Genomic DNA, 22,930 nt, shown 5'->3' with positions numbered 1-22,930 from the left:
CCAGATGTGGCCTTACTAGAGAGTTAAACAGGGACAATATTATGCTAGCGTCCCAAGTTTTTATTTCCCTTTTAATGCATCCTAAAAAAAGTTTGCTGCAGCGGCTTGGCATTGACAGCTTTTTCCGTCTTAAAGTGTACCTGAGACGAAAAAAAATATTTATACATACCGGGCGCTTCCTCCAGCCCCCTTCAGGCTGTTGGCTCCCTCGCCTCCCTCGCCGTCCTCTCGGGGCACCTCCATCCTCCACTGTCCGTCCCGGTAAATCTGTCAGTCCGTGTACAGTGTCAGTGAATACTGCACATGCACGGCCTAGCCACACGCGCTCCCTCATCATGCTCCCGTCACTGGGGGCATTCTGCGCTTGCGCAGCAGTACTGCACAGGTGCAGAAGACTCCTGGCAACTGGAGTGCGATGTGGGCGTGCATTAGCAGTATGCGGTAGCACCAACTCTCTCCTCTGCCTCAGACTCTCCCCTCTGCCTCTCCCCAGCGTGACATCGACTCTCCCCTTTGTGGCGCTGACTCACTTTTCTGCAGAGTCAGCTGTCTGAGCAGATCAGCTGTGCAGAGGAATCCTCACCACTGACTGGCAGCCTCCCCCTGCTCCATCCTCCTCTATGCCTCCTGAGTACAGTGCTACCCCAGCTCTATTCTACACAACTAACCCAGCTATACCCCTTGTGTACAGTAATACCCCAGCTATACCCCTCCAGTGTGCAGTATTATCCCAGCTCCTTTGTACAGCACTACCCCAGCTATATGCCTCCTGACTGTATACAGTAGTGGTGCTCGTAATTGGTCATTTACGATTACAGTTTTTGCGTAATTGCGATTACATTACATGCAGCATACTACATTTGTGAATCATAATTATGCCTGTAATTATGCAATTACGCGTAATTCATGTTCATATGTGAAAAAAATGTTGCATTGATCAGCCAGTATACTGGTCATGCACAGCTATTAGTTAAATATTCAATGCGAAAAATGTGTTTGTATGCAGATAAAATTTGCAATGATCATCCAGTAAACTGCACATGCGTGGCTATTATTTAAATATTCAATGCGAAAAATGCGTTAGTATTCAAAAAAAGTAATGTCCAACATTACGCGTAAATTACCCTAACGTGTGTAATTGTTAGCATTTAAATGCAAATTATTTTACAATAACCAATGCTATCCTTCCTAACCCAGTTCCTCTCCTGTGAGAGCTAAACCAGCTATGTTTCCAGTTAGGCCCCCTGCACCCCCGGTGGCACGTGAAAAGATAAAAAAAAAAACTACTCACCTGGCAGGAGACTCCTCTCACAACCTCCAGGATCTTGGAATTTCCCACGCTGTCAAGGCAGAGCGGGGCTACAGAAAAATGGCGGCCGGAGCACAGCAATGGAGACACAAATAGGCTCCAGTGCTGGGCTCCTGGATGCCATTTTCCCATAGTTCTTCTGCCACAAACAAACGCCAGCAGCCTGGATGGGGTGGGCTGTGGCCAGTGAACTGGCACGGTGTCCATTGGACGCTGCAAGCCAGTTCACCTACTAGGGGGCATCAGCAGGCCAGATGAAATGGCTAAGAGGGCCGGATTCAGCCCGCAAACTGTAGTTTGCCAACCCCTGGGCTAGTTGCACAGTGATCAGTTGCATAACACACATGCTATGTGTGTAAACTGCAATGAAGACTGGATATAGATCATGGGTGGCGCCAGGGGGGTGCACCCCCTAAAATTGTCTAAGCACCTCCCAGCATGAACTGACTTTCGGCGTCTAATAGACTCCGCGTCAGTTCACCAGCATCAGCAGCAGCTCACAGTTTCGGCAGCGGCAGAGCAGGGCTATGGTAAAATTGCGTCCGAAGCCCTGCTCTGGAGACTTCCAGTCTGCAGTGCAGGGCTTCGGCCTCATTTTCCCGTAGCCCTGTTCTCAGCGTGGGAGTTTCAGTTCAGGAAGTCGGGGACGTTGCTGGCTGGCTGCAGAGGATCGTGGGAGCTGCGTACCGGATGGAGGCCCGGGACAGAAGGTCTTCTGCAAGTGAGTAAATGTTTTTTGGGGGTTTTTTTTATTAACAGGTGCATTTTCTGGGCAAATCTGCTGCCAACATTGTCTATTTTCTGGGCAAATCTGCCACATGATTGCTTGGAAATATTATATAGGCGGAATGGTTTATAACTTTGGTGATCATTTGCCTTTGGGATTTTTTTTCCCCTTTGTGTTTTTTGTTGTCGTTTTGCTTTTTTGCCTTACTACAACTTTCTCTTTTAAAGTTGGAGGGAGGGATAGAAGGAAGAAGAAAAATAAAGATTTCATTGATTAAGTGATAAACCAACAATGATGCAAAACAATTACCCGACCTAAAAGGGCTGCAGTGAAGCTTGTATTAAATGGTTGGGCATATGATACAAGAGCTGAGTTGGAAGAAAAAAAAAATCTGCCACATGATTGTTTTTTGGTCAAATCTGCCACATGATTGAACATATTTTCTGGGCAAATCTGCCAACATGCTTGTTTTTTGGTCAAATCTGCCACATGATTGAACGTGTTTTCTGGGCAAATCTGCTCACATTACATGTACTTTCTTGAGAAAACCTGCACAACTATGTGAATTGTCTGGGGAAAAGGTCACCAAAGCTTGTGCTCAGTGTCTTTGTGTTGCATTTCTTGTTGCTGCGCAGGTTATAGCCACACCCATTTTTTGCTGTGGCACGCAATCAGTTATCCTAGAAGTTGGTTCAGCACCTGCATAGCACAAGCCCCCCCCCCCCCCCCCCAAAAAAAATCCTGGAGCCGCATCTGATATAGATATTCAAATCCTGCATGCAGTGAGTTAGAATAACGCATCAGTTACAACCCAGTATTGTAAATTTTATGGGCAGTGAGTTGACATGCAACTGATCATTGTGAATTAGCTCTTTACCTTTCTACCTTTGTAAACCTAATATTTGATTGCCATCTATAAATATTCCATATCCTCTTTCTATCTTTTAAGCGTTGTCTGAGCTTTCATAAATGACACCAATTTGTGATGTGTTTATTGGATTTAGGTACCACTACTTTACTTTCCTCCTTTGTAAACTGTTTTTAACTTTTTTTTATAACCTTGTTGACAGCAACTTCTAGTGTTCACTAACTAACCAGAATGGAAAGTGGCTGGAGGCACCCAAAAGTGATATTTAGGTACACATTAACGTGTATAGAGATGAGGGTAAGAAAGTCTTACCTTCAAGAAGGAAGTGTCATGAAAAAATGTATTCACAAAAAATCTCGTTTATTGTGCTTCATCAGGTCAATAACATGCCGGGCAAGCCAGATAACTCAGACTGTGCCAGTCGCTCTGGGCTGAAGCACGTTAGATGATATAGAAATGGATGGACTATAGAACACAAAGTCCCATATGCAATTATTATTTTTTCTTGTAGTAGATAATTTTTCATCAAGTACCAAAAAGTAGATGAAAAAGTTCTATAGATTTTTGAGTATTTTCTTGCTTGCTGGTGGTTTAAAAAGGAATTGAATTAACAAGTTGTGAAATTTCCCCTAAGAGAAAACTTAGGAGAAAAAGTTAATTGCATATGGACCAAAATGTGCTAAACTTACCCTATGGTATATAGAGACCACATCACAAATTGGAGTTAGAAGGCTGTTGGCTTCTTTATTGGGTTCTAATAAATATTTAATAATTTGATAATCGTAAACCATCAACTTTATTTTAACTTGGAAGGAGGAAGTATAGTGGTTAAATGAAATGCAGCACATCCTGCTGTCCGGTGCTGAAATGGTGCTCAATGAGTGTGTTCAAATTCGACACCACTTGGTTCGGAACCTGAACACCAACACTATTAATATCTGCTGTAAGTGACAGCTACATACGAAGAAAAATGTATAGTGCATTTTACTATGGGACAAATGTACCTATTGTATGTATGTATGCATACGTATGTATTTGAAATTGTAATTTTTTTTTTGGTCCTTTGTTAGAATAGAAGGAACTGGCTGTTTTTACTGATCTTTTTCTGGTGTATTCCAAGACAAGAAAAAATGAGGTTATAAGTGAATTGCATAAAATTAGGTTTATAAAATCACATATAATCAGACCCTTTTCCCCAACTGAGACATGCAGATAAATGGCCATATTGAAAGACTATGTTAGCTATAAGATCCATTCTAACATGTCTGTTTTCAATGTATGCAATTTATTATTATTTAGTATTCATATAGTGCCGACCTTTTCCGCAGCACATACAGGCCTAGATTCAATTTACTTTTTCTCCTGAGTTTTCTCAAAGGAGATAATTTTTTTATCCTCTGTTTACCGTATTTTTCGGACCATAAGACGCTCCGGACCATAAGAGGCACTTAGGTTTAGACAACAAAAACCAGGGGAAAAAAAATACTAAACATGATGCATCCATGGTACAGGGGCATCTTGTGGATCGTCTCCCCTCCCCAATTATTATGTTCCCCAATATACCTTTTGTGTTCCTGTGCCCCATTTGTACCTTTAGTGTCTTCCTTGTGTCATCCTCTGTGGGGGACATAAGGGGGTTATGTTCTTGTTTATCCCCCTGTGTCCCCGCTGCTGCCCCATCCTGTCCTCCTCTATCATGTCCCCTGTGTTCTGCAGCTGTCCTGTCCCCCTCTATCTTGTCCCCTTGTCCTGCCCCCCTGTCCTCTTCTATCTTGACCCCATGTATCCTGCTGCTGTCCTGACCTCCTCTATTCTGTGCCCATTTCCCCCTGTCCTCATCTATATTGTCCCTTGTGTCCCATCCCTCTATCCTCATCTACTTTGTCCCTGCGGCTGTCCCGACCCCCTCTGACTCTATGTCCTGTGTGAAGTGTGCAAGTGGCTTACCGCTGCAGCCTAGTGATGGTCAGCGGTGAGCCTCCAGGGCAAAGCCGCGTGGTTGTCCGTGCATGCTGAGGACATATCCATCCCTTCTGCTGACGTAAAAGATCTGGGCTTACCGCTGCAGGTTAAGAATGATCAGCGGTAAGCCTATGGGGAAAAGCCGCGTGGGTGTCCGTGCACTCTGCCTAATGTTTTTCTTCCATCACTTCCGCCTTGATGATGTAAGCGGCTTTTCCCCATAGGCTTACCGCTGATCATCCTTAGCCTGCAGCGGTAAGCCCGGATCTTTTACGTCAGCAGAAGGGATGGGTATGTCTTCAGCGTGCCCGGACACCCATGCGGCTTTTCCCCATAGGCTTACCGCTGATCATCTCTAGCCTGCAGCGGTAAGCCCGGATCTTTTACGTCAGCAGAAGTGAAGGGATGGATATGTCCTCGGCGTGCACGGACAACCACGCTTTTCCCTGGAGGCTCACCGCTCACCATCACTAGGCTGCAGCGGTAAGCCACTTGCACACTCCACACTGGGCATAGAGTCATAGGGGATCGGGACAGCAGCAGGGACAAAATAGATGAGGACAGAGGGATGGGACAATCACAGGGACAGAATAGAGGAGGACAAGGGAGGCGGGGGGGCACATTACCGCTGGAATTTCCAGTGGAAGGACACCTGGTGCTGGGTAGCATTTGGACCATAAGACGCAGGCACATTTTACCCCCATGTTTGGGGGAGAAAAAGTGCATCTTATGGTCCGAAAGATACGGGTAATATAACTTTTCAGCACTTTGGAATTGACAAAATACCAAAAAGTAGATGAAAACTTCTACCACAATTATTTTTAGCATTTTCTTGCTTGCTGGTGGTTTAAAAGCATTTTATTAACAATGTGTGAAAGTATCACTCAGGAGAAAAATTGAATTGCATATGGGCCACAGAGTAGAGATAGTCTTGTCACTAACTGCCCCTTAGAGGAGCTTACAATCTAATGCCTACCAGAGTTATATGTCCATTGTAGTCTAGGGCCGGGTTTTAGGGGGAAGCTAATTAACAGCTTCCGGAGGAAACCTGCATAGACACAGGGAGAACATACAAACTCCTTGAAGATGTTGACCAGGCTGGGAATTGAACCAGGGACCATCTTGGCATATGAAAACAGATGTGTCAAAAAGAGAAAAAATCCAGCACCAGACTGCTCTCACCATATGAGGTCTCCATTGTTTTCCACTGTGAAATAGCATAATGGACACCAATGGATAGCAAAATGTAGAAGAGGCAACAGTGGATTGATCGCACATGGCATGCCAACGTGACATTGTGAACTCCCCCTTGAAAAGCAGCTTCAAGTCAGAAATGTAATTCATTTATAAAAGTCACCAGCTCCTGTTTTGATGTAAACTGTTGGATATTTGTGAATAATTGATAATACAGCTGCATAATAAGGGTTCACATCCTTTTTCCACTTACATAGTTACATACATAGTTATTTGGGTTGAAAAAAGACATACGTCCATCAAGTTCAACCAGAGAACAAAGTACTACACCAGCCTGCTCCTTCATATATCCCTGTTGATCCAGAGGATCATGGTGTGTTCAATAAAAACATGGAAACATGTAATTATTTGTGTGGTATTGGTTTAAGCAGACTGATTGTCTATTGTTGTGACTTAGATGAAGATCAGATCACATTTTATGACCAATTTGTGCAGAAATCCATATAATTCCAAATGGTTCTCATACTTTTGATTGCTACTCTATCTATCCATCAGTAGTAAAATTCCAGTTATCCAAAACTCTATCATATTGTAGAGCCAGCGGAAATCGCTTGCACAAAAAAGCTCTGGGCGCTGGTCTTTTTCACTTCTACAGCTGCTCTGCTGCATCCTCGTACAGCTTTCAATGTGTCACCTGACCCGCATCAGGTCACATGCACGCGTCGGGAGCCATACTGAGCAGATGTAGCAGAGCAGCTGGGAGCTGCAGGAAGTGAAGAAGAGGCTCAGGGACTGGAGCTTTTGTAAGTGGTTTCTGCTGTGCGCTTCTCTGCGTTTGCTCTGTTGGGGTATGTTAGTGTTCCATTTAGCCCCGATCACTTGAGAATTCAACTACAAACTACACATATCCAGCATCAGGTAATACCCGCCTGTGCCAGATAGTGGATACCCAGGAATTGTTTGTATTGTTAACAGTTTCTACCTTTGAGATGTTAAGCTTCACTTCCGGTTATGTCACTGGATAGGAAATGACAGTCTGTCTGCAAGTGAGATGCAGACAGCAATGTAATCACTTGTAGTGCAGAAGAGCTTTAGAATTTAGGATGTTATTGCTTTCTGTTTTCCTACTAAGCAGGAAGACCAATGCCTTCAGCAAAAATGATGGCAAAAATCAAGGGAAAAGTTTGACTTTCAGCTGATCACGCAGGAGGATGATTTTTCTTCCGCATACTCCAGGAGGTACTCTGGATAAGCCTGGAATCTCTCAAACACCACAAATATGGAGGGGTTGCTGATGTTGTCCACGCAGGAATCATAACTCTGAGTGCTGTTTGTTTTCTGAGGTGGGCGTCTCATGGTCGAGTCCCCTTTCACAAAGTCGCCCACCAAAACACGGGCTAAAAACATGCTCCGTACACCGGTGGAGGTGGGCTGGGAGTAGTTGTGAGAGTAGGAAGCATCCCTGGCAAAGTAACTTCCTGTTGGGAGACAGAACAGTAACATATACCAGTCCTTCTAATATAAACAGACATGCAGTAAGTTAATGATTAGTGATGAGAAAACAGTTATCCTGAAGTGTAAATTTCCAGAACTCAGGAAGACAAGAACACTGAGTAAATCAATGTCCTCCCTGAGACAATGGAGATTTGCATGTTAAGAGAATTTGTTGTACATCACAATTTGTGAGCAAAGAAATTCAGGTGTACCCGCAAACCCAATCTGTTAATCCATCCGTCCATCCATCCACCCACCCATCCATCCATGCTCAATCAATGGTCTCTCCATTACTCTGTACCCAAAAGACAAACTTTCATAATATGATTGGCATCAGTCTTCTCTATTATTTCCTCAGCTACTATACATGTGGAGTTAAATGTTGTTTTTGTTTTAGGCTGACCTTGTCCATATACAGTGCCATTAGTGCCACAGATACGCCAATCAAAATTGTCTTTACAGATGCCATCGGTGTTGGCAAAGATAGTTCCATGGAATAGCTGACGCTCCACCACATTCTGGCCCGGATTCTTTTTCTTCATCTGATCCTTGTGCCTGAGACACAACACAACAGACAATGTATGAGAGCATCAAATTAGCAGATCTAACAGTAAATTAACTTCATTTTGTTGTCAATGTTCAAATAAGCTGTACAAGAATAGAACTTTTTTTTTTTTTAAAGAGACTCTGTAACAAAATTTTCAGTCTTATTTCTTCTAACCTATACCTGTTCTAATGTGGTCTGGATTACTGCAGCCTTTTCTAGTTGCACTGTCTCTGTAATATATCTAGTCTTCTTTTCTTTGTCAAGGCTCTGCTGTGATAGGGAGAAGTTATGCACGCCCCCTCCATGCCCCCTGCAGGCTTTGTGTGTGTGCTTTGTTTATCTCACAGACAGGCCTCTGACTCATTTTCAGCTTGTCTGAGGGGGAGAGAGCTGCCCACGCTGAGAAACTGTGAGAATCCATGACTGGAGTGCAGATAATTCACTATGTAATAAAAACTTGTAGTATACTGTAACATGAGATATATATATATATATATATATATATATATATATATATATATATATATATATATATATATTCTCACTTCCTGGTTAGCAGCCATGTTTTTTGTTTGTAAACGCTGCCTAAAACTGGCGATTACAAGCCAGGATCGCGTCGGGGAGTGGCAGAAACGGCAAAGAGAGATAACAGTGACTCGATTGGTATGTTTAATATTGTACAAATCGGACAGTACAGATTCTCTTTAAAGACATTTTTGTGCAGTAAGGGCAAAACTTTACTTTAAATCAGGGGTCTCAAACTCAATTTACCTGGGGGCCGCAGGAGGCAAAGTCAGGATGAGGCTGGGCCGCATAAGGAATTTCACAATCGCGGCGCATCGCCGCCTCTGCCCGCCCCTCTCACTCTTACTTCACAGAGAGGGGCATGAGATGCGGCGATCCGTGCGGCGATTGACGTCAGGAGGGGCAGAGCTGAAGCTGAAATCTCTGCCCCTTCCAGGAAATGCCGGCGGATTGCCCCCCGGGCGATTTGGGGGCTCTGCAGCCCTCGTTTAGCGGCGGGATGCAGCGGATTACTTGGGAGCACTGAAGCGAACTATAAGGAAGCTTTTGCCGGCGAGGGCCACAAAATATTGTATCGAGGGCCGCAAATGGCCCGCGGGCCGCGAGTTTGAGACCCCTGCTTTAAATCCTACATGTACTCAGGGTTTGTTTTTCAGGCAATAGAGGGGAATAAGTTAAGAGTGGGGAGACACCTTGGGGAGCCCTACAGGCTCTGGGGCACTTGGCCTCTTTGTCTCTTCAGTTGTTTTTTTTCCAAGCTAAATGAGCCCAACCTTTTCTGGTAAACAAGACCTTCCTTCCCACTGATTAATTTAGTTGCCCGTTTTTTGTACATGTTGTAGAACATCAATGGCCTCAATTCACAGAGCTTTATCAAACACTTTATCAAACGTTTGATAATTTTCCACATGGGTAAAATCTAATTTTGAATTCACTAAGGTGTTATAGATTTATCGAATGTTTTATCAATGAAATGATCAATAAATCTATAACACCTTAGTGAATTCAAAATTAGATTTTACCCATGAGGTAAATTTATCAAACGTTTGATAAAGCTCCGTGAATTGAGAGGCCAGTCTTTCCTATAGTGTGGTGCACAAAGGTGTATCCCATAATCCGGATGTAGCTTCACAAGTAATTTATACAAAGGTAGTAGTATACAACCATCTAATGATTTTATTTCCTGTTTTATGCATCCCAGAACTGTATTTGCTATAGCTGCTGCTGCTTGGCATTGTATCTGTAACAACATTTTCAGCCTTAGTTCTTGTTATCAACCAGTATTCCTTCAAGTCTGATGTTCGCAGCTGTATGCCATTTACTTTATATGTCACTCTACCATTGTCAGGACCAAGGTGCATTACTTTACATTTATCAACATTACATTTAATCTGCCATATGCCTGCCCATATGGACATGTGGTTGAGATTCTATTGTAATATGTGACTATTTAGGCGCTCCAAATTATCTGCTTGCCACATAAGGATAAATAGAAAAAACAGCATTGACACTGCAGTGTCTGAAGAAAGGGTAGCAGTCTGCTTGGCTGCCACTACACTTGGGTTGGTCAGCATATGAGGCCAAAATACAGCATGCTCTGACTGTTCAGGCAATGTAGACTAAAGAGTGAAAAAACAAGAAAGTCGGCACTGTTTCTTAGAGTTTAATGCAAAAATGCTTGTAATTCCATGTGGCACACTTCATGTGAAAATGCAGCAATACAAAAGTGGATATGCACATACCAGTTCTGGGTGCAGCAAGCGGTGCGGTGGGTGCAAGGCACCGAGTAGCCTGACGGCCGTTTTGTGCAATTGGCGCTTCTATGGAGGTCTCCGTAGAAGCTCCAATTGTGCAAAACAGCCGTAAGGCTACTCAGTGCCCTGCACCCACCGCACCGCTTGGCGAACCCGGAACTGGTATGTACATATACACTTTTTGTATTGCCCCATAAGGACACTCGTTTTGAACTGAGGAAGGTGGATCTAGCCCACTAAATGCATTGTCTATAGTCTTCTCAATAAACACTGTTTACATCATCCATTTTGCTGTTGGTTACTTCTTTGAAGTACGCCACCCTTTGTTTTAAACAATTTTTGGATGTTATATCATATCCCTACATATGAATGACCCCATTGTTCTCCTACTCATCCAGCCCAATCATCTGGCATACCGTTGTCCTTCCTAACTTCTCCAAAGAAGCAGATCCTTCAGCTGCAGCCTTGGGACGCATCTGTATGAAGTTGTCATGTGGTGAATTAAGCTCGATCATGAAAATCGACAATGATTCAATGTAAACATAGCTTTATTGCTATAGCTGCTGCTGCTTGGCATTGTATCTATAACAAAATGTTCAGCCTTAGTTCTTGTTATCAACCAGTATTCCTTCAAGTCTAATGTTCCTAGCAGTATGCCATTTCAGCAAAAAAATAGGGAGAGAATAATGTTTAGACAACACTCAGAGATGAAGCTGGTAGTGCCTTTCTCATATATTTTCTAAAGGAAAAAAAAGGCAGCAAATGGTGTAAGACTGCTGGTGAGAGGACACATACAGTTATCTAAGGCTCAAAATTCCAGAATATAATGAAAATAGTGTCTAATAATAGGCTTTTAAAGTTTGGGCTGGTCACTTAGAGACAATACGTTGCTGTTTTTTGGTGACCAGGGATAGAATCTGAATATAAAATGTAAGAAATTTAATTTTTTTTCTTCAGGCTGGAATAACGTCTCACATACCACTGATAGATCTGCCACAGAGACGAGTTCTGAACACGCCACAGCTTCTTCACTTCGTGGCCTGAGACAGTCTTCTTGAAGATTGTCACAATATTGATGAACTCTCTGGAATTCTGTGCTACCAATACTTTCTGCAGAAAGAAAAATAAGCAAATTCTTCACTGAACGTAACCTAACTTCATGGAGTTTACAAACTTTGCAAAAAAGTATTTGTCATTTTAGATTGTGGTTGCCACTAAAGTTCATACTAGCATAAACAATGTTTGGCCAATCTGCTCCTGGCAAATAATTACAGCACTGTAGTAGAGGGTACTCAATGCCTCATGTTACTCCTATTACTGGCTGCACCATGATGCTATTGGTTGGATGGAACCATTCTCACCAGTGATTGAACAGTATATGCATTTTAATGGCAGAAAAATGTACTAGGTACATACTGACATCAGTTCATGAAACTGTTAACCTCTTTAACATGGACAGCTGAACTGAGTGCTTGCTGTAGTGATCAGCAAACACAGCACTTGCCTAGGTTTCCTTGTGGATGATCCTGCTCTGATAACGACACCTAGTATATTGCTGGATACACATGGTGCGTTCCCGCACTTGATGCGCCACTCGATTCGCGTCGACTCGATTATTTCCGAGCACATTTCGATGATTGTTAGGCCGATTTACATGTAAAGTATGCCAAATCGACCTAACGATCCATTGAAACGCGAATCGGACATGTAGGAAATAATCGAGTCGACGGGTGCATCGAGTGCGGGAACGCACCGTGTGTATCCAGCATAACACACACTAAAGCTACGTACTCCCCACCCGACGGGTCCAGTGGCGTCCCCTTGACGACGGTCATTCAGCGACGCCTCTTCCTGAGGGTGGGTATGCGCGATGTCACACGATGTTACAAGTTGGTTGCAAACAAGACTTCAAGCGATCACAGTACTTTGCGCCGGAGTCATCGGGGGTCTTAAAGATCTGATCCGCCATGATGTTTTTTTATCGCCGCGCAACACTATGCGATGGTCATGTGATCGCGCACCTGTACCGACGCCGTGATATAACGGAAATGACTGCCAGTCGTCTGGAAAATCATTGGTAAAATCGCAACGTAGGTACATAGCTTAACAGTTTAAAGTGTACCCGAGCCGAAGCTTGGGTACGCAAAACCAAATACTTATCGAAAGACTTATCGTGATCCTATTGAGGCTTCCCTCTCCCTTCTAATGTTCCCCGTCGCTGAGCACAGCCCCCTGGAAGATTAGCGACAATGCATTGTCGCTAATCAGATCTGGGCCACGCAGCTCCTCTCCCTCGTACATGAACGCGCAATAGCCAACTGAGCCCATTCTCGCAGTAAGCCGTAACCGCGGGCTCCGTGCTACTGTACATGAGCGGGTGGGCTTGCGAGGCTACAGCATGGCCATTAATACGAAAGGGAAGCTACGCAACTCTGATTCAGAGGGGGGCTATGCTCTGCAACGGGTGGCTGCCGACTAAAGAGGGAAGCATCAATAGGATCCTGAGGCTTCCTTCTCTGCTGGGTAAGAGCTTGTTTTGAACCTGAGCTTCAGCTCAGGTTTACTTTAAAGGTGCCCATTAACTATACAGTGATGATTGGTCAATCCTGTCCAATTTTACCTTATCAGAATCAGAATTTGTTTATTTCGTCAAGCACGGTTGCACCGTGCCCGGAATTAGGTTTGGCACGTTGATTGGCAAAGAAAGAGTTGTACAACAGACAAGAATACTACAACATAACAAGAGAAGTAGAGCAGAACAATACAACAGATACGGTAGGTCAGTTGCGGGTCTAGCGGGGACAGCAGCGTGTAGCAGAAGATAATTCTAGTACGACCTAGGCAGGCAGTAAACAGAGCGGCCGCAGCCGAAGTCAGATATTAGTCCGGTAGATGGCTGCAGGGGCGGTCGGTGGAATGGGCAGAGTTCAAGGCTCTGACGGCCGTGGGAAAAAAAGTGTTCATGCGCCTAGTAGTCTTAGCAGGGATGGACCGAAACCTCCGGCCCAGTTTGAGTCGAGTGAAAAAACTGTGGCCAGGGTGAGAGGGGTCGCCCACAATTTTCATTGCTCTATTTCGCAGTCTAGTATTGTAGATGAGATCTAGAGGGGGAAGGGGTTTTCCAATAATCCTCTCCGCTGAGCTGATGACCCTCTGGAGTTTATATCTGTCGCTGGCGGTGCAGCTAGCGAACCAGACCAGGATGGATGAGCAGAGGACCGACTCGATTGTAGCAGAGTAGAAGGACCTCAGAAGTTCATGGGCCATACCAAACTTCTTTAGTTGGCGAAGGAACTAGAGTCTTTGCTGTGCCTTCCTCTGAGTTGCAGTAGTGTTTGCCCTCCAGGTCAGGTCATCAGAGATGATTGTACCCAGGAGGCGGACACAGGGAACCCTAGCGACCTCGATGCCCTCGATATATATTGGAGGGGGGTTGCTGGCATGCTTCCTGAAATCAATGACCATCTCCACTGTTTTGGCTGTGTTAAGAACCAGCCCATTCTCATTGCACCAATTGCAGATTCTGTCCACCTCCTTGCGGTAAGCCTGCTCATCGTTCTCACTAATAAGGCCGATGATTGTGGTATCGTCCGCAAATTTGATGATTTTGACAGAGTCCTCTGTGGATATGCAGTTATTCGTGTATAGAGAAAACAGAAATGGTGACAGGACGCAGCCCTGAGGGGCTCCAGTGTTGGTCACTCTGGGTCTGGAGGATATGTCGCCCAGCTTCACAACCTGGGACCTGTTCGAGAGAAAGTCTGTGATCCAAAGACAGAGGGTTGGATGGACTTTGAGCTCCGTGAGGTTGTCGTGCAGAATGCAGGGGCAGATAGTATTAAAGGCCGAGCTGAAGTCCAGGAGAAGAACTCTAGCATATAAGTTTGGCCTGTCAAGGTGGTTAGTGATAAACTCCAGGCAGATGTTGATAGCGTCGTCAGTGGACCTGTTTGCTCTGTACGTGAACTGGAGAGGGTCCAGTCGGTCCAGAGTAACATTCTTGAGCAGCAACAGTACCGCTCTTTCAAAAGTCTTCATGACCACAGATGTTAGGGCAATGGGCCTGAAGTTGTTTAGGTCAGAAACCCCTTGCTTTTTCGGGATGGGGATGATGGTGGATTTCTTGAAGCAAGTAGGGACTTTCCCTTCGGTGAGGGACCTGGCGAAGATAGAGGTCAGGACAGAGGCCAGCTGACGTGCGCAGGACTTCAGACATGCAGGTAATAGGCCATCAGGGCCAGATGCTTTCCTGGCATTCAAGGAAGACGAGGTGCAGAACAACGGCCTCGGATACTGTTATCTATGCAGCAGAGAAGTAAAGTGACTGAATATACAGGGAGTGCAGAATTATTAGGCAAGTTGTATTTTTGAGGACTAATTTTATTATTGAACAACAACCATGTTCTCAATGAACCCAAAAAACTCAATAATATCAAAGCTGAATATTTGCAAGTAGTTTTTAGTTTGTTTTTAGTTTTAGCTATTTTAGGGGGATATCTGTGTGTGCAGGTGACTATTACTGTGAATAATTATTAGGCAACTTAACAAAAAACAAATATATACCCATTTCAATTATTTATTTTTACCAGTGAAACCAATATAACATCTCAACATTCACAAATATACATTTCTGACATTCAAAAACAAAACAAAAACAAATCAGTGACCAATATAGCCACCTTTCTTTGCAAGGACACTCAAAAGCCTGCCATCCATGAATTCTGTCAGTGTTTTGATCTGTTTATCATCAACATTGCGTGCAGCAGCAACCACAGCCTCCCAGACACTGTTCAGAGAGGTGTACTGTTTTCCCTCCTTGTAAATCTCACATTTTATGATGGACCACAGGTTCTCAATGGGGTTCAGAACAGGTAAACAAGGAGGCCATGTCATTAGTTTTTCTTCTTTTATACCCTTTCTTGCCAGCCACGCTGTGGAGTACTTGGACGCGTGTGATGGAGCATTGTCCTGTATGAAAATCATGTTTTTCTTGAAGGATGCAGACTTCTTCCTGTACCACTGCTTGAAGAAGGTGTCTTCCAGAAACTGGCAGTAGGACTGGGAGTTGAGCTTGACTCCATCCTCAACCCGAAAAGGCCCCACAAGCTCATCTTTGATGATACCAGCCCAAACCAGTACTCAACCTCCACCTTGCTGGCATCTGAGTCGGACTGGAGCTCTCTGCCCTTCACCAATCCAGCCACGGGCCCATCCATCTGGCACATCAAGACTCACTCTCATTTCATCAGTCCATAAAACCTTAGAAAAATCAGTCTTGAGATATTTCTTGGCCCAGTCTTGACGTTTCAGCTTGTGTGTCTTGTTCAGTGGTGGTCGTTAGTGTTGGGCGAACAGTGTTCGCCACTGTTCGGGTTCTGCAGAACATCACCCTGTTCGGGTGATGTTCGAGTTCGGCCGAACACCTGACGGTGCTCGGCCAAACCGTTCGGCCATATGGCCGAACTAAGAGCGCATGGCCGAACGTTCCCCGAACGTTCGGCTAGCGCTGTGATTGGCCGAACGGGTCACGTGGTTCGGACCCGAACGCGCTCTGATTGGCCGAACGGTCACGTGGTTCGGGTAAATAAATACCCGAACCACGTCATATCTCCGCCATTTGTCTGTGGGTTTAGCTTTGGGTAGGCAGGCAGGGTAGTTCGCGCTCCAGCCACGCTAGCCAGGGTCCCCCCTGTCATTGTGTCACTGCTGGGAACAGTAGTACACCGCTTGCTCAGCCACACTATATAGCATTCTGTTTACTGCCACTCTGTGTACCTCGCTCAGCCACACTATATAGCATTCTGTTTACTGCCACTCTGTGTCTGCTGGGAATAGTAGTACACCGCTTGCTCAGCCACACTATATAGCATTCTGTTTACTGCCACTCTGTGTACCTCGCTCAGCCACACTATATAGCATTCTGTTTACTGCCACTCTGTGTCTGCTGGGAATAGTGGTACACCGCTCGCTCAGCCACACTATATAGCATTCTGTTCACTGTTCTGTGTCTGCTTGGAATAGTGGTACACCGCTCGCTCAGCCACACTATATAGCATTCTGTTTACTGTTCTGTGTCTGCTGGGAATAGTGGTACACCGCTCGCTCAGCCACACTATATAGCATTCTGTTTACTGTTCTGTGTCTGCTGGGAATAGTGGTACACCGCTCGCTCAGCCACACTATATAGCATTCTGTTCACTGTTCTGTGTCTGCTGGGAATAGTGGTACACCGCTCGCTCAGCCACACTATATAGCATTCTGTTCACTGTTCTGTGTCTGCTGGGAATAGTGGTACACCGCTCGCTCAGCCACACTATATAGCATTCTGTTTACTGTTCTGTGTCTGCTGGGAATAGTGGTACACCGCTCGCTCATCCACACTATATAGCATTCTGTTCACTGTTCTGTGTCTGCTGGGAATAGTGGTACACCGCTCGCTCAGCCACACTATATAGCATTCTGTTCACTGTTCTGTGTCTGCTGGGAATAGTGGTACACCGCTCGCTCAGCCACACTATATAGCATTCTGTTCACTGTTCTGTGTCTGCTGGGAATAGTGGTACACCGCTCGCTCAGCCACACTATATAGCATTCTGTTTACTGTTCTGTGTCTGCTGGGAATAGTGGTACACCGCTCGCTCAGCCACACTATATAGCATTCTGTTTACTGTTCTGTGTCTGCTGGGAATAGTGGTACACCGCTCGCTCAGCCACACTATATAGCATTCTGTTTACTGTTCTGTGTCTGCTGGGAACAGTAGTACACCGCTCGCTCAGCCAGAGTATATAGCATTGTGTTTACTGCCACTCTGTGTACACCGCTCAGCCAGACTATATACCATTGTTTACTGACACTCTGTGTACACCGCTCAGCCAGACTATATACCATTGTTTACTGACACTCTGTGTACACCGCTCAGCCAGACTATATACCATTGTTTACTGCCACTCTGATTCTGCTGGGAACAGTAGTACACCGCTCGCTCAGCCAGACTATATAGCATTGTGTTTACTGCCACTCTGTGTACACCGCTCAGCCAGACTATATACCATTGTTTACTGACACTCTGTGTACACCGCTCAGCCAGACTATATACCATTGTTTACTGAAACTCTGTGTACACCGCTCAGCCAGACTATATACCATTGTTTACTGCCACTCTGATTCTGCTGGGAACAGTAGTACACCGCTCGCTCAGCCAGACTATATACCATTGTTTACTGACACTATATAGCAGACTATATAGCATTGTGTGTACACCGCTCAGCCAGACTATATACCATTGTTTACTGACACTCTGTGTACACCGCTCAGCCAGACTATATACCATTGTTTACTGCCACTCTGATTCTGCTGGGAACAGTAGTACACCACTCGCTCAGCCAGACTATATACCATTGTTTACTGACACTCTGTGTACACCGCTCAGCCAGACTATATACCATTGTTTACTGCCACTCTGATTCTGCTGGGAACAGTAGTACACCGCTCGCTCAGCCAGACTATATAGCATTGTGTTTACTGCCACTCTGTGTACACCGCTCAGCCACACTATATAGCATTGCGTACTCTGCCAGTCAGTGTGTATATTGCTGGGATCAGTAATACTCCACTCACCGTCAACCACTATATGAGCTCAACATGAGTTCCCCAGAGACCTCCGCTGTGAGCAGCACTCCCAACAACAGCAACAGCCAACGCCCCACGCAAGCTATAACATCCACCCCAGCAGCCAGTGGTCAGCAGCAGCCCTCCCCGGAGGAGAACGTTGTGTCCATCAGTCCGTCGCCAGAGCGATTAATGAGGGCTGCCATTGAGGAGATGATGGGGCCTGATGTGGAGGAGGAGGTCTGGCTCAGGCCAGCATCCCAAGTTAATGTTGAGGACGATGAGGGGTCTGTGTCTGGGGATGTTGGGGTGGCAGAGGTGGTGGGTGGGTCAGACTCAGGAGAAGAGTTGTATGATGAGGATGATGATCGGGACCATCTGTATGTGCCTCAGAGTCCGACCCCGGAAAACATGTTGTATCGTGTGTTTAGGTACTAAAATCTGCGTTCCCTCCCAGTAGTGTTGGGCGAACAGTGTTTGCCACTGTTCGGGTTCTGCAGAACATCACCCTGTTCGGGGTGACTATATAGCAGACTATATAGCATTGTGTTTAATGCCACTCTGTGTACACGGCTCAGCCACACTATATAGCATTGTGTTTACTTCCACTCTGTGTCTGCTGGGAACAGTAGTACACCGCTCACCCGCCACTGTATAGCATTGTGCTCTGTGTCACTGCTGACAATAGTGGTACACCGCTCACCCACCACTGTATAGCATTTCTGTACTGCCACTGTACTGCTGCCAGTCAGCGTGTACTTTAAGGATAAGTGAAATGAGGAAGAAATCCGGTGAAAGAGGGAGGGGCAAGGGAAGAGGTGTTTCCCCTGACGGTTCACGTACAGGCCACAGGGGAGCACCCAAGAAAACCCACTCAATACTGCCCATGTTGTCCAGGACAACAACCCTCACAGATCCAAAAGAACAGGACCAGATAATTACTTGGATGACCTCTCAAGCGTCCAGCAGTGGGTTAAGCAGCACCAGCACATCACGCACGAGGTCCGAGTCCTCAGCCAGTTAAAGTCTGGGCTTTCTTTGAAGACTGCACTGAGGATGTTACCATGGCGATTTGCAAGGTGTGCAAGACCCGCCTGAGCAGGGGGAAAAGTATTAACAACCTCTCCACCACCAGCATGAGCCGCCACATTCTATCCAAACATCCCACTCTGTGGGCAAACGCGGCAGGACAGGGTACCACCAGCAACACTGCCTCCCTTGGGTTCACCAGACTCACCACCAGACCCGCCTCAGCAGCAGCAGTAGCCCAGCCATTGCGTGGTTCACAACATTCACAAACATCAGACGATGCTGACACTGTCACTTTCCGGACTAGTGCTCTTGAGGTCTCCCAGTGTTCATCAAACACAACAACCAACAGCCCTTCGGTGTGCAGCGCTACGGTTGAGTTGTCTGTCTCTGAGATGTTTGAGCACAAGAGGAAATTGCCAGCAAATGACCCCCGGGCCGTGGCAGTAACAGCCAGCCAGCATAGCCAAGCTTCTGGCCTGCGAAATGCTGCCATATCGAGTGGTGGAGACAAACAGCTTCAAGGGCATGATGTCAGTGGCCATCCCACGTTACGTGGTTCCCAGCCGCTACCACTTTGCGCGCTCTGCAGTGCCTGAGTTGCATGAGCACGTGGTCAGCTAAATAACCCGAAGCTTGAAGAATGCCGTTGCCTGCAAGGTTCACCTCACCACTGACACCTGGACGAGTGCGTTCGGCCAGGGTCGATACATCTCCCTTACCGCGCACTGGGTGAACCTTGTGGAGCCTGGCAGCGATTCCTCACCTGCTACGGCGCGGGTGTTGCCCACGCCGCAAACAGCTGGATAACAACAGCAGCACCTACCTCTCTGACTCCTTCTCCTCCAACGCATCTCAAAGCTGTACCTCATCCGGAAATGCTAACCCAGCACCAGCAGCAGTAGGATCGTGGAAGCAGTGCAGCACAGCTGTTGGCATGCGTCAGCAAGCGTTGCTGAAGCTGATCTGCCTTGGGGATAAGCAGCACACAGGGGAGGAAATTTGGAGGGGAATAAAGGAACAGACGGATTTGTGGCTGGCACCGCTGGACCTGAAACCGGGCATGAAGCTAGACACCTGGCACGAACTGGCAATGTACGCAATAGAGGTGCTGGCTTGCCCGGCAGCCAGCGTTATGTCGGAACGCTGTTTCAGTGCTGCCGGAGGCATCATCACAGATCGGCGTATCCGCCTCTCCACAGAAAATGCAGACCGTCTGACTCAAATTAAAATGAATCAATCCTGGATTGGAAACGACTACGCAACACTCCTGGACCCCAACCAAGTAACATGACCGATGAACATCTGGGATGGTTTAGCGTTTCCGGTCCCTGTTTATTGAACCTCTCATCTGTATTACATTTATGACTGCATGGCGGCAAAAAGCATTGCTGCTATATCCGCACGCTTTTTGTCCTCATGCAAGGCCTGGGTTGTTGTGTCTCACAAAGCGTGGCCTTCTCCTCCTGCGCCTCCTCCTGTTCCATCACGTGTGCTGCTGCTGCTGCTGCTGCTGCTGGGTTACCGTTGCCGGTCCCTGTTTATGGAACCTCTTATCTTTATTACATTTATGACTACATGGCGGTACAAAGCATGCTATCCGCACGCTTTTTGTCCTCATGCAAGGCCTGGGTTGTTGTGTCTCACAAAGCGTGGCCTTCTCCTCCTGCGCCTCCTCCTGTTCCATCACGTGTGCTGCTGCTGCTGCTGCTGGGTTAGCGTTGCCGCGTGGTCCCTGTTTATTGAACCTCTTATCTTTATTACATTTATGACTACATGGCGGTACAAAGCATGCTATCCGCACGCTTTTTGTCCTCATGCAAGGCCTGGGTTGTTGTGTCTCACAAAGCGTGGCCTTCTCCTCCTGCGCCTCCTCCTGTTCCATCACGTGTGCTGCTGCTGGGTTAGCGTTGCCGCGTGGTCCCTGTTTATTGAACCACTTATCTTTATTACATTTATGACTGCATGGTGGTACAAAGCATGCTATCCGCACGCTTCTTGTCCTCATGCAAGGCCTGGGTTGTTGTGTCTCAAAGCGTGGCCTTCTCCTCCTGCGCCACCCTCCTCCTGTTCCATCACGTGTGCTGCTGCTGGGTTAGCATTACCGGTCCCTTTTCCTGGAACCTCTTATATGTATTACATTTATGACTGTATGCCGACAAAAAGCATGTTACCTGTGCAAAGAAAACAGACATTTCCCGCATTTAAAAGACAGTTTTCCCTTTGAAACTTTAAAATCTATTTTCTCAAAAACTATAAGCTCTTTTTGCTAAATTTTTTTTCCTCTTGTACCCACTCCCAAGGTGCACATACCCTGTAAATTTGGGGTATGTAGCATGTAAGGAGGCTTTACAAACCACAAAAGTTCGGGTCCCCATTGACTTCCATTATGTTCGGAGTTCGGGTCGAACACCCGAACATCGCGGCCATGTTCGGCCTGTTCGGCCCTAACCCGAACATCTAGATGTTCGCCCAACACTAGTGGTCGTCTTTCAGCCTTTCTTACCTTGGCCATGTCTCTGAGTATTGCACACCTTGTGCTTTTGGGCACTCCAGTGATGTTGCAGCTCTGAAATATGGCCAAACTGGTGGCAAGTGGCATCTTGGCAGCTGCACGCTTGACTTTTCTCCGTTCATGGGCAATTATTTTGCGCCTTGGTTTTTCCACACGCTTCTTGCGACCCTGTTGACTATTTTGAATGAAACGCTTGATTGTTCGTTGATCATGCTTCAGAAGCTTTGCAATTTAAGAGTGCTGCATCCCTCTGCAAGATATCTCACTATTTTTGACTTTTCTGAGCCTGTCAAGTCCTTCTTTTGACCCATTTTGCCAAAGGAAAGGAAGTTGCCTAATAATTATGCACACCTGATATAGGGTGTTGATGTCATTAGACCACACCCCCTTCTCATTACAGAGATGCACATCACCTAATATGCTTAATTGGTAGTAGGCTTTCGAGCCTATACAGCTTGGAGTAAGACAACATGCATAAAGAGGATGATGTGGTCAAAATACTCATTTGCCTAATAATTCTGCACTCCCTGTAGTTTAAACAGCTAATTTAGTTAAGTGACTAGTAGCTAGAGACCCCGTTAAAAATATAAAAATAATTAAAAACTGCTTAAATGTAATGAATTAAATATTTTTAATTACTTTTATATTTTTGGGGTGACTCCAGTTACCAGTCACTTGTGTTTCCACACCGGTTGGGGGGTTTGAAATTTGAAGTTTTATTATTTTTAAATTAGAAAATGTCTTTTTTTTGGAGAAGCAACCACACTACCCCCCTAAAAGCTGAGTGAGGACAGAACTTCCCCACATGCGATTATACTGGTTGCAGGATGGGCAACCAGAAAGTGTGAGGACCCATTTCTTTGCTTACTGACACAGATACAATTTACACCAAATAATACTCTAGATTGGGCTCCCATTCTCCCTGTGTTTTCCTCTTTGTTTCTCTGCATTAACCAGGCTACTTTAGATAGTCCCATATTCTACATAGATGTGGTAAGATTGGAGCAGATTGTACATACAAAAACACAGATAAGTCAATTGGCATCCCTCTAAATAGGCCCTAGACTACGATGGATATATGACTAGACTATGGTAGTGTTTCAGTTGTGAGCTCCTCTTAGGGACAGTTAGTGGCAAGACTATATCCTCTGTAAAGCACTGTGGAAGATGTCGGCACTATATAAATACTAAATAATATTAATAGTAATACAATCAATATTGTATAATTAGTGGCCGGCTTTAAGGCGGGTCTAAACTTCAGAACTTCCTCTGCGCTATAAGATAGGCAACAGCATAATAACCTTTAAAGAGAAACATTTCATTGTTACAGCTGATACAAACCCTGCAATAAGTCTGCAGTGTTTCTACTTCCTGCTTTCATGGAAGCAGACATATTG

The 22,930-nt window shown here is 45.6% G+C and overlaps 1 protein-coding gene across 1 annotated transcript in view; it reads right to left on the bottom strand.

The window, feature by feature from the left end:
• Positions 1 to 5,681: 5,681 nt before the first annotated feature.
• LOC137564048 (zinc finger CCCH-type antiviral protein 1-like) overlaps positions 5,682 to 22,930 on the bottom strand; it is a 164,545-nt gene continuing 147,296 nt past the window's right edge. The window contains exons 11-13 of the mRNA XM_068277348.1: positions 11,360 to 11,490; positions 7,958 to 8,109; positions 5,682 to 7,538 (exon numbers count right to left, since the gene is read on the bottom strand). Of these exons, the coding sequence (XP_068133449.1) occupies positions 7,252 to 7,538; positions 7,958 to 8,109; positions 11,360 to 11,490 (570 nt within the window). The 3' untranslated portion in view covers positions 5,682 to 7,251. The remainder of the gene's footprint in view (positions 7,539 to 7,957; positions 8,110 to 11,359; positions 11,491 to 22,930) is intronic.

This window comes from Hyperolius riggenbachi, chromosome 3 (genome assembly GCF_040937935.1).
Source record: "Hyperolius riggenbachi isolate aHypRig1 chromosome 3, aHypRig1.pri, whole genome shotgun sequence".
In the NCBI taxonomy this organism is placed as follows: domain Eukaryota; kingdom Metazoa; phylum Chordata; class Amphibia; order Anura; family Hyperoliidae; genus Hyperolius; species Hyperolius riggenbachi.
Note: the sequence above shows the minus strand (reverse complement) of the source record. Positions and strands in the feature narration are given on the sequence as shown.